Source organism: Triticum dicoccoides, chromosome 2B (genome assembly GCF_002162155.2).
Source record: "Triticum dicoccoides isolate Atlit2015 ecotype Zavitan chromosome 2B, WEW_v2.0, whole genome shotgun sequence".
Lineage (NCBI taxonomy): Eukaryota > Viridiplantae > Streptophyta > Magnoliopsida > Poales > Poaceae > Triticum > Triticum dicoccoides.
In genome coordinates, this window is record NC_041383.1 from 170,280,031 (window position 1) to 170,291,819 (window position 11,789).

The 11,789-nt window shown below is 46.6% G+C and overlaps 1 protein-coding gene across 1 annotated transcript; it reads left to right on the forward strand.

Annotated features, from left to right (window-relative positions):
* Positions 1 to 1,287: 1,287 nt before the first annotated feature.
* On the forward strand, positions 1,288 to 3,209 carry LOC119360741 (cytochrome P450 709B2-like). The gene is made up of 4 exons (XM_037626255.1): positions 1,288 to 1,636; positions 1,716 to 1,936; positions 2,063 to 2,316; positions 2,396 to 3,209. Exons 1-4 carry the CDS (start codon positions 1,288 to 1,290, stop codon positions 3,207 to 3,209), a joined length of 1,638 nt encoding a protein of 545 aa, XP_037482152.1.
* The last annotated feature ends 8,580 nt before the right edge of the window (positions 3,210 to 11,789 follow it).

Genomic DNA, 11,789 nt, shown 5'->3' on the forward strand with positions numbered 1-11,789 from the left:
AAGAGGGAATTTCGGCTCTCAGTCGTTGCTTGAAGTTTATAAATGGTTGATCAACTCTAAAAACTCCCTTGGACTGTTTTGAGTGGTTTTGTTGACGATGCGACCTAATTTTAAGTTTTTTTGGGGGGTATTTTCAGCTCTCGGTCATTGCTTGGAGTTTATAAATGGTTGCTCAACTCTTAAAAGTCCTTTGGACTGTTTTGAGTGGTTTTGTTGATAATGTGACCTTCACAACATTTATAGTTGGAAGATGTACTTTTCACAAAGCAATATTGTATTATTCAATAAAAATGTCAAAATTAATGCACGGGCAATATAAAACCTTAGGGCATCTTCAATGTTGTCCGTCAAATCGGACTCATTATCGATCCACGGACACAGATACGAGAGTTGACCATCCAATGATATACCTCAAATGTCCTTTTGCCAAATAGTGTTGCTATTTGTCTATATTTTATCATGTGATATTCCCTTGTTTCCACAAAATAGCAACTCTCACAAGTTGGGCCCAATTTCTAAAACCTGTTTTAATCACTTCTTCTGCCAAATAGCAGCGGTCTTCCGCCCTGTTGTATAGACGAGAGGAGAGTGGCGTTGTGGTGTGGGGCACGTGATGGCTTTTGATAGACTAGACGACCCTTAAAAAAAGATAGACCAGACGGATATCCGGACTCTCATAAATCTCCTATAGGCTTGGTTCCGATTTACAAAAATTCAGACACGCGGAGGCATCAGCGGACCGATGCGGCTGGATGGCTTTAGATCAAGGCCCAAATATTTGTGGGCATTTTAAGGGCCCGCACTTGAAGATGTCCTTTGATCAAGGTCAAAACCATGCGTGAGACTGAGTTTTTTTTTTAACAGAAGACCGAGTATCTTTTTCGCCCAAGTCAGGAGAAGACTCCTAGTTCTCAGAAGAGAAGTACGGTCAGATCCGAAGGAATTTCGGAGCAAGTTCTCACAAGAGAAGAACCGTCATTTGTCCTGTTGGGATTGTTGGAGCTCTTGCGGTTTGGAAACGAGTTTGTTCACGCATGGGTGCTTAGCTCGTGCCCCATCGTCTATCAGTCAGTCCGTCACCATGAAATCACGGGTCTCAATCGAGAACCATAATCTAATCAGTCATGGGATCGATCGCATTACGTCTACATATACGAAAACGCGCAGAGGACAAGCAACCAAGGATACCACCGTCCACCAGCGCCCAGTAAGTGTCCAACTTCTTACCGGAACTCCCTATGCACCGCGCCATTGAAATTTCACCACAATTGCATGTACTCAACCTCCATGGTGTACGCACTTGCCAGGCACGCATGCAGCAGCTGCGCCCAGCTCATTGATGTGATGACCATGGCCATGGCCGCCACCGTCTGGACGGTCTCGGTGGCGCTCTCGGCGGCCGTGCTGGCCTCGTGCCTGTTCAACGCGCTGGTGCGCCTGGTGTGGAGGCCGCGCGCCATCGCCAGGAGGCTGGCGCGGCAGGGCGTGCGCGGGCCGGGGTACAGGTTCTTCGTCGGCAACCTCGGCGACATCCGGCGGCTCCGCGCGGCCGGCGCCGGCCTCGTGCTGGACGTGTCGTCCCACGACTTCATCCCCATCTCCCAGCCCCAGTTCCGCGAATGGATCCCCCTCTACGGTAACATACTTGGCATCCGAAGTAGCTAGTCTGCAGCGTCATGGTGTTTTGAGAATGGCCAGTTCGTGCGGGGTTGCAGGGCGCGTGTTCCTGTACTGGTTCGGGTCGACGCCCAACATCTGCGTGGCCGACTTGGGCATGGCGAAGCAGCTGCTCTCGGACCGGACGGGGCTGTTCCCCAAGAACCGGATGAATCCCATCGTCCGGCTGGTGGGCAAGGGCCTCGTCATGACCGACGGCGATGTCTGGCACCGCCACAAGAAGGTCGTGCACCCGGCCTTCAACGTGGACAAGCTCAAGGTACGCACATGCATGCACAACTCCACAAGAATGTAATGTGCTGCCTTGGCTAAACTGCACGGGCATCTTACTATTAGTATACTAGTATACAATACATACATACAATACAAGCTCTACAATATATAGGTGATGACGTCGACAATGGTGGACTGTGTGCTGTCGATGGCGTCCCGGTGGGAGGCGCAGTTGGCTACTCAGGGCAAGAAGGATTGCCAGGAGATCGGGCTGACTAGCCAGTTCGAGGAGCTAACCGCGGATGTGATCTCGCGCACCGCGTTCGGGAGCAGCTACAGAGAGGGCAGGAAGATCTTCCTGGCGCTGAACGAGATCCAGTTCATCGCCTTCTCGACCCTCTGGACCGACTACATTCCAGGATTCAGGTACACCACAGATCAAGCACAGTGATGCATGCACGCTCAAGTCTGGCGTCTCACGTTGATTTGTTTGATTGTTTCCCAGGTTCGTGCCTACCAAAAAGAACATGAGGCTGTGGAAGCTGAACAAGATGATGAGAAGCACGCTGGTGGAGATCATCGAGAACAGGCTCGCCGCCAAGGACACGGACGGCTACGGGAGCGACCTGCTGGGGCTGATGCTGGAGGCGTGCGCGCCGGAGCACGGGCAGGCGCCGCTGCTGAGCATGGACGAGATGATCGACGAGTGCAAGACCTTCTTCTTCGCCGGGCAGGAGACGAGCCTGCACATGCTCAACTGGACCATGTTCCTGCTGGGCACGCACCCGGAGTGGCAGCAGAGGCTCAGGGAGGAGGTGCTGCGGGAGTGCGGCCGGGATCATCAGGTCCTCACCTACGACACGCTCAGCAGGCTGAGGCTGGTGAACCTGTTCCTGCTGGAGACGCTGCGGCTGTACAGCCCGGTCCCGCTCATCCGGAGGAGGACGAGGTCGGAGGTGGAGCTCGGCGGCGTCACCGTGCCGAGGGACGCGCTCCTGACCATCCCCATCGCGACGATACACCGGGACAAGGAGGTGTGGGGCGAGGACGCCGACGAGTTCAATCCGATGAGGTTCGACGCTGGCGGCGGCGCCGCCCGGGCCGCGAGCCACGTCAACGCGCTCTTGTCCTTCTCCATGGGTCCGAGGACGTGCATCGGGCAGAACTTCGCCATGGTCCAGGCCAAGGCCGAGGTCGCCGTCATCCTCCGGAGGTTTGCGCTGTCGCTCTCAGCGAGCTACGTGCACGCGCCGACCGACGTCATCACGCTGCGGCCAAAGTACGGGCTACCGATGATCATCACAAGACTCGACGCCTGACGCCAATTCTTGGACGGAGTTTGTACAGTGTAGCGAGCAGATTGTCACGGGCAAACAGATTCACACGTCTGGCTGAGTTCGTCATGAATAAAACTGGTCCGTTTAACTTTCATCTGAGCGTGCAACTTTGAGTGTAGGTTCAGATTAGCCGTGAAGGGAAATGAAAGGTATCGACCTGCCATTACTACTGTACAAAGGAGTCAGGTTCTTTAGTGGTTGACAGTCCCAACATTTCCGTTGAACATTTTGTCATAATCATCATCAAAACGGCCAAACCGAGCGACTAGTGTTATTTTTAAATAGTCTTAGAATTAGTGATTTTTGGCACAATACTGTAGAAGTGTGGTTTCTGCAACCATACCCTTCAATGTTGATATTTTTTGCAATTCACTCCACATCGGATTTTTGTATGGACACGCGCAGGAGGTCGACGTTGTCTGGCGTCGTGGTGGCGTCGGCGACAGGTAGACCGTGCAAGGTTGATGCAGCAGTACAGCTCTGAAGATGGATTGGTGGCAGGTGGCTGCGGCGGCCTCATACCCGGCAGGCGTCCTGGTTGAGGAGCACGCCAGATTGGTGGGTGCCCATACCCGGCAGGCGTCCTGGTTGGGACCTCAGGTCTTAGACGTTAGGTTTGGCTGCAAGGCCTGTTTGGTATTAGGCCTAGACTATCAGCGCCCCTTCATCAACTGGATAGGAGTAGCGACAGATGTTGCTTAGGCGGTGGTTTTAATCTTACTGTTTATGGCTTTGTAAGGTCTCGTGTTAATAACTAATAAAATGGTCATATGCATCGTCTGGATGCAGAGGCCGGGGGTCTTCCACCTTTTCAAAAAAAAATCGGGTTTTTGTATGTATTATTTTTTTTTGATGAGGGGAAGGGTTTTTGTATGTCTGATTATGTTCAGGCACTCAATAGGACTTTTACCATGCCGATACTGATCTTAGTAGTCTGCTTCCGAATCAATGGCGCACTACCTGTGTCATCGAAATATATTGCAAAAGTACGTGAGAAAAGGAAAATCATTTGAAGCTGGCAACACTTGAAGCCCTGACGTGTTGTGAAGCCCTTTCACTTGCTCTTGATCTTGCAATAGACAGACTTGTGGTTGTGTGTGATTTGAAGACGGTGGTCTCGGAAATCAGCAAGGGCACCGAAGGAAGATATTCAGCCATCATCAGAGATCTCTTCCCGGGCGAGGGAGGCTCCCACATGTGATATCATTTTTGAATGCCAAGCTCTCAATTGGGAGGCTCATAATTTAGCAAAATTCCCTCCAGTTCGTTAGATGTTGGTTGCCATGTGTGGCTAGGAGCTCCCACTAGGGCTGGAATTCGAGCCGAGTCGAGCCAGCTCGGCTCGACTCGCTAGAGCTCGTTTCGTTAACGAGCTAGCTCGACTCGACTCGTTACTATAACGAGCTCAAACCCAAGACTGACTCGACTCGTATAACTCACGAGCTGGCTCGTTTAGCTTGTTAAGCTCGTTTAAGATATAAACATAAATCCCTCAAATATAATAAAAATGATTATGTATATATTAAACATATATATCACTAAACAATTGTATTTTTCTTGTAACGCGTGAGTCTCCTAGGAGGCTAGGCCTTCAACTGCTCGGCCTTGGGTTGTGCGCCTGGGACGTAAGTTGTTTAGCGGCTGACCTTTCTTTGTATTGGGAGTGGCTGATCTATTGTATCGAGCCTAACGAGTTACACGAGTACTCGTGAGATTGGCTCGTTTAACTTGGTCTATAAACGATCTTAAACTAAAGCTCGGCTCGACTCGTTATTCTTCGAGTTCGAGTCGATTCGAGCCGAGTCACGAGCTACTTGTTTAGCTCGCGAGTTTCGAGCTTTTTTTCCAGCCCTAGCTCCCATGATCGGAAAATGCCAACGAGGGCCGAGCTCCAATGGGCTCGTTTTCAAATTTTATTTTTTCGAAGCACGAAAAATTCAAAAATTATTTTTTGAATACACATGCACATGTATACTACATATATGCAAAATTTCACAGCATTATACGTTTACATGTGGCATATAGAAAAAACACAAATATGCATTTTTAAATGGGCCTTTTATTTTTGTTATTGGGCCGGAGATTTATTTTTTTGTACAGCCTACAAATCACAACATTTTTCGACGAAATTTAACACGTTTTTGCAGAATGCATATATGTTTCCATGGATTTTTTTCCAGATTTTTTGAAACTTTTAAATATGCTTTTTGAATTATTATCTTTCAAAATACCGAGCTCATTGGAGCTCGGCCTCCAAAAATCCGCACTCCTCCCATGATCCCCTATGTATCCCTATAAACCTTGAGACTATCTAATAAAGTGTGATTTACTGCTAAAAAACTGAAGCTGCCAAAACGTTGCCCCTTGAAGCTTTCTTGCAAATAAAAAGACTCATCATCTCATATATATTTCATCTTGAAACTCCTAGAAAGCCGATACCATAGTAATATATATTTCAGCACTCGTACTACATCAGTTAATAACACAATATACTCTGTTCATCCACCGCTCCACACACCTGGGAGTTAAACACTGACGCCAAAGGACGGCCTAAATCAAGCTTGCCCTGCCGCCGACCAAAGATGGACAAGGGGCAATCCTATGCCCCGCGTGCCACGGGGACAGAGAGCAAATACACACCCTTGAGACGGGGAGCGACAACAATAGAAAAGCACTCTGTGGTGCAAAAATAGAAAAACTGGATCTGTTCCATTGGATGGGAGATTGATGGCCCAGATTCGGGTGGGGTGTTGTGTGTGCGAAATGGTCCCCCCCTGATAGCTAATTTGGTCCCGATGCCCCTCCTCGTTGAAACCCAAATCCCATGGGCAGAGGCAGCGCATGAACCAAATCTTGTCCGAGGGCAGTGGTGGCGGCCGCCCAGGTACCTACTCCAAGTTGGGCGAGCGCTCCTAGTAGAGGTGATGCTCCTTCTCCTGATGGCTCCTTGCCATTGTGTGGCTGGCGGCCCAGCTTGAGGCGGACCAGATAGGAGCTCATCAGCAACAGCCTCCGCCCCATGATATGCTTGTCGCATACTCCCTTCTGAAGCTCCTACGACGGTGGGTTCATCGCCTCTCTCTCTCCCTCCCTCTCTCTCTCTCTCCCTCCCTCCCTCCCGATGAACAACCAGCGTCCTCCCCCCCCCCTCGTCGGCAGCAAGCCGGTGGTGGTCTCCTCGGCTCCTTCCTATCCAGCCCGTGCAACGAGGTGGTTCTTTTTCCTGGTAAATATATGCTAATTTTTATTTGCTAGTAAATTTGTGCTACATCACAATTTTACTATCAAGTAGATCTATGCTGCATCTCTCGTTCTATTTTCTTGTTGATGTCAAATCTTCTCAGTGAATGATGCATAATAACTTTGATTTGATGATGTATTGCTAATGTGCTAGGCGTTTTGGTACTATAATTTGGAAGTTTTATTTCAGTCATACGTAATCTGGAGAATCAAGTTGGAAGATTGAGTCCCATCAGATAACTTCAGCATCTTGCAGTTTAAAACAATTCACTAAAAGTTTTAATACTTGCAGTTCTGTATACAGAGTCAATAGCTCGGAAAGTTGGAAAGAAAGTAAATTGATTCTGCGAGGCAAAAAACAAAATGAAATTTGTGCATTGTCAGCATATTAAAATCCTGATTCATTGTTGAAATTGCTCCAGTTTAGTAGAGAATAATAAGAAGTGTCCTAGTATATATGAATTATGATTCCCAAAGAAGGTGGCATCGAGGGTCGGCAAATTATGCATCGAATACTAAGAGTCAACAATTGGAAGTGTCCTAGTATATATGCTGACACACAGACTGTTGCCATAGGTGGTGGGTGTCGGTGTCAAAACCGGCGGATCTCGGGTAGGGGGTCCCGAACTGTGCGTCTAAGGCTAATGATAACAGGAGGCGGGGGACAAAATGTTACCCAGGTTCGGGCCCTCTCTATGGAGGTAATACCCTACTTCCTGCTTGATTGATCTTGATGAGTATGAGTATTACAAGAGTTGATCTACCACGAGATCGTAATGGCTAAACCCTAGAAGTCTAGCCTATGAGGATATGATTGTTGTGGCTTAACCCTAGAAGTCCAAACCCTCCGGTTTATATAGACACCGGGGGGCTAGGGTTGTACAAAGTCAGTTACAGAGAAATGAATCTACATATCCGAATCGCCAAGGTTGCCTTCCATGCCAAGGAGAGTCCCATCCGGACATGGGACGAAGTCTTCTATCTTGTATCTTCATAGTCCATCAATCCGGCCAAAGTATATAGTTCGGCTGTCCGAGGACCCCTTAGTCCAGGACTCCCTCAGTGGGCCACTCTGCTCCTTCCAAATCGACATGTGAGACGTGGTGTAAACGTACAAGGTGTCACCATGGTGGTTATTTTCCCTGGTAAATAGATGTTATTTGATTTAGCTAGTACATTTGTGCTCGATCTCAATTTTTATTAGCTAGTTGATTTATGTGGCATCTCTATAATTCTATTTTTTGTACTTGTTCATGTCAAACCTGCTCATGTGTGAATGATGCATATTGGTAACTTCATTTGATTATGTATTGCTACTGTTTGTGGTGGTTTAAAAGTCTATTTTGGTTTTCTATTTCACTGTTAAGTAGTCTGGAGAACCAAGCACATCCATTTGTTTCATTGTTACTGCATTTCACATTTTTCCTACATCTTTGAGACGTTATTAGTGTTGGGGAACGTAGCATGCAATTTCAAAAAAATTCTTATGATCACGCAAGATCTATATAGGAGATGCATAGCAACGAGAGGGGAAGAGTGAGTCCACGTACCCTCATAGACCGAAAGCGGAAGCGCTAGGTTAACGTGGTTGATGTAGTCGAATGTCTTCACGATCCAACCGATCTAGCACCGAACGTACGGCACCTCCAAGTTTAGCACACGTTCAGCTCGATGACGTCCCTCGAACTCTTGATCCAGCAGAGGGTCAAGGGAGACTTTCCTCAGCACGACGGCGCGGTGACGGTGATGGTGGTGTGATCCGCGCAGGGCTTCGTCTAAGCACTATGACGCTATGACCGGAGGTGTAAACTGTGGAGGTGGGCACCGCACACGGCTAAGAGAACAATTGATGTCCTTTGGGGTGCCCCCACCCTCATATATAAAGGAGGGGAGGAGGAGGCGGTCGGCCAGGAGGGGCGCACCATGGGGGAGAGTCCTACTTGGACTCCACTCCTAGTAGGATTCGCCCCCCCCCCCCTTTTCCTTTCATATCGGAGGGGAAAAGGAAGGAGAGGGAGAGGGAGATGGAAAGGGGGGCGCCGCCCCCTCCCCTAGTCCAATTAGGACTGCCATGGGGGGGCGCGGCCACCCCTTGCGGCCCTCCTCTCTCTCCACTAAGGCTCATGTATACCCAATACTTCCCCGGGGGGTTCTGGTAACCCCTTGGTACTCCGGTAATATACCTGAACCACTCGAAACCATTCCGATGTCCGAATACTACCTTCCAATATATGAATCTTTACCTCTCGACCATTTCGAGACTCCTCGTCATGTCTGTGATCTCATCCGGGACTCAAACAAAACTTCGGTCACCAAAACACATAACTCATAATACAGATCGCCATCGAATGTTAACCGTGCGGACCCTACGGGTTCGAGAACAATGTAGACATGACCGAGACACATCTCCGGTCAATAACCAATAGCGGAACCTGGATGCTCATATTGGTTCCTACATATTCTACGAAGATCTTTATCGGTCAAATCGCATAACAACATATGTTTATTCCCTTTGTCATCGGTCTGTTACTTGCTCTGGATTCGATCGTCGGTATCCTCATACCTAGTTCAATCTCATTACCGACAAGTCTCTTTACTCGTCCTGTAATGCATCATCCTGTAACTAACTCATTAGTCACATTGCTTGCAAGGCTTATAGTGATGAGCATTACCGAGAGGGCCCAGAGATACCTCTCCGATACAGAGAGTGACAAATCCTAATCTCGATCTATGCCAACCCAACAAACACCTTTGGAGACACCTGTAGAGCATCTTTATAATCACCCAGTTATGTTGTGACATTTGATAGCACACAAGGTGTTCCTCCGGCATTCGGGAGTTACATAATCTCATAGTCAGATGAACATGTATAAGTCATGAAGAAAGCAATAGCAATAAAACTTAACAATCATTATGCTAAGCTAACGGATGGGTCTTGTCCATCACATCATTCTCTAATGATGTGATCTCGTTCATCAAATGAAAACACATGTCTATAGTCAGGAAACATAACCATCTTTGATTAACGAGCTAGTCAAATAGAGGCATACTAGGGACACTCTGTTTTGTCTATGTATTCACACATGTACTGGGTTTCCGGTTAATACAATTCTAGCATGAATAATAAACATTTACTATGATATAAGGAAATATATATAATAACTTTATTATTGCCTCTAGGGCATATTTCCTTGAATTATGAGTTGTGAGGCACCAGAAAAGCAAGGTTCTTGCTTATTGTTTGAAATACAAATGATATCATGCTACGTGAGCCGTGTCAATTGATTTCTTGTTGTTAGTCTTCAATGTCGGTGTTCACTAAGAAAGATTGATCTTCATAGATTCTATAACTCATGAAAAATTGTTGACCACAAGTATTCTGATGCACAAGTTGTGGACCGGATAAGTACTATTCCTTTTTTTGGCAAAACAATATAAGAACTGTTGTTGTAGTCTATGCTTGTAGTGATGATGTTATGGTAAGTGTAGAATGACTATATGAAGTGTATAGATTTGTTCATGCTTCACAATGTCAAGAATCGACAATGTTATTTGCCTATTATTATACTTGGTACATGGTTCACTAGTTATATTAGGGAGTGGCTCTGCTAATATTGTTCTTGTCGAACTCACGACTGGTTTTGAGTGATTAAAATGTCCAGTGGCTTCGAGGGTTTAACACATCGTTGTATCATACGATAGGCTCTTTTTATTTGTACATACGATAGGCTATTTGAAAATGCCAAGTTTGATGAAGGATGGGTTTCTAATAGGATAGTTATTTAAATAATTGTATTTCCTGTACAAGATAAATAATGTTTATATAATTTTTCCATTATTGGTAAGTTAGGATTATCCATAAAACATACTCTAGGTTGTCTTTTGCGATGAATGTGATTTCTTATCTATTTTTTGCTTCCATGTAGTATGTGCAACACACCGTTAGATGGTATTGTTGATGCATATTTATTTGGTCGGCTCATGATTAAAAAGTTTGAAGTATGAATGTATGACACATATATGGACTGGCGCTAATTAAATTGTGCTTGTTATGTATGATCTCTCCTAGGAAAAGAAGCTTAATGAACAAGAAGCACTACATCTGGAGGCAACTGTTGTGTGCCATCAAGATAGCAACCTCGATGCAATTATTAATGGCAGTGCTTGTCCAGCGGTGATAATCATAGTCCTTCAGACTTGGCATAGCCCGTCATGTACCAAAGATGATGCAATTTTTGCTTGCAATTCTTGTTGATCTTGTCATGTTATTGATAACTTGATATGAATGTCTTCTTGTGTTATGCACGGGATGTTCCAAATTGACATACACTCAAAAAATGTGGCAGGGATAGTCCAATTTGACATGCAATCAAGCATTTGTGACTAGAATGGTCCATTTTAACATGTATACCCAATTTCTTGTTCCTGAGATGCTTCAGCTTAAACGTACACACATATTAGTGCCATTGGTAGTCCTGTTTGCCATGTAGAGGCTGGCTTAATTTTTCATTTACTCAAATATATTTGACATTTAATATCTTTGACATTTAATACATATGTACAAAGGGAGGGAGCAGACATGAACACTGAAGATATGGCAATACTACTATTTACTAAGAACCAAAATGTTTGGACATGAAAAGTGGAGGTGGTTACTGCAAAAGTCTATTTGGCATCAACTACTACCAAGGGGGTTTTCATAAAATGCATATTAAGTAGCTTGGGATCCCTCCACTTGAATCTGTACCTTCTACAATGGATCTGATGGCCCAGATTCGTTTTTTTCTTTCATTTTTTGCACCATAAACTGCTTTTCTATTGTAATCGCTCCCGGGAGCGACTACAATAGGAAAGCAGCCCGTGGTAATTTTTTTTTAGAAAAACTGGCCCAGTTCCATTCGATGGGAGATTGATGGCCCAGATTCTAGTGGGGTGTTGTGTGTGCAAAATAGTCCCTCCTTGATAGCTAATTTGGTCTCGATTCCCCTCCTCGTCGAAACCCAAATCCCGTGGGCAGAGGCAGCGCACAAACCAAATCTTGTCTAAGGGCGGTGGTGGCAGCGGCGGTGGCCACCCAGATCCCTACTCCAAGTTGGGCGAGTGCTCCTAGTAGAGGTGATGATCCTTCTCCGGATGGCTCCTTGCCGTTGTGTGGCTTGCGGCCCAGTTTGAGGCGGACCAGGTCAGAGCTCATCAGCAACAGCCTTCGCCCCACGGTGTGCTTGACACACACTCCCTTCTGAAGCTTCTACAACGGTGGAGTTTTCGCCTCTCTCTCCCTCTCCCTCTCTCCTGCCCTCCCTCCCTCCCCATTAACAGCCA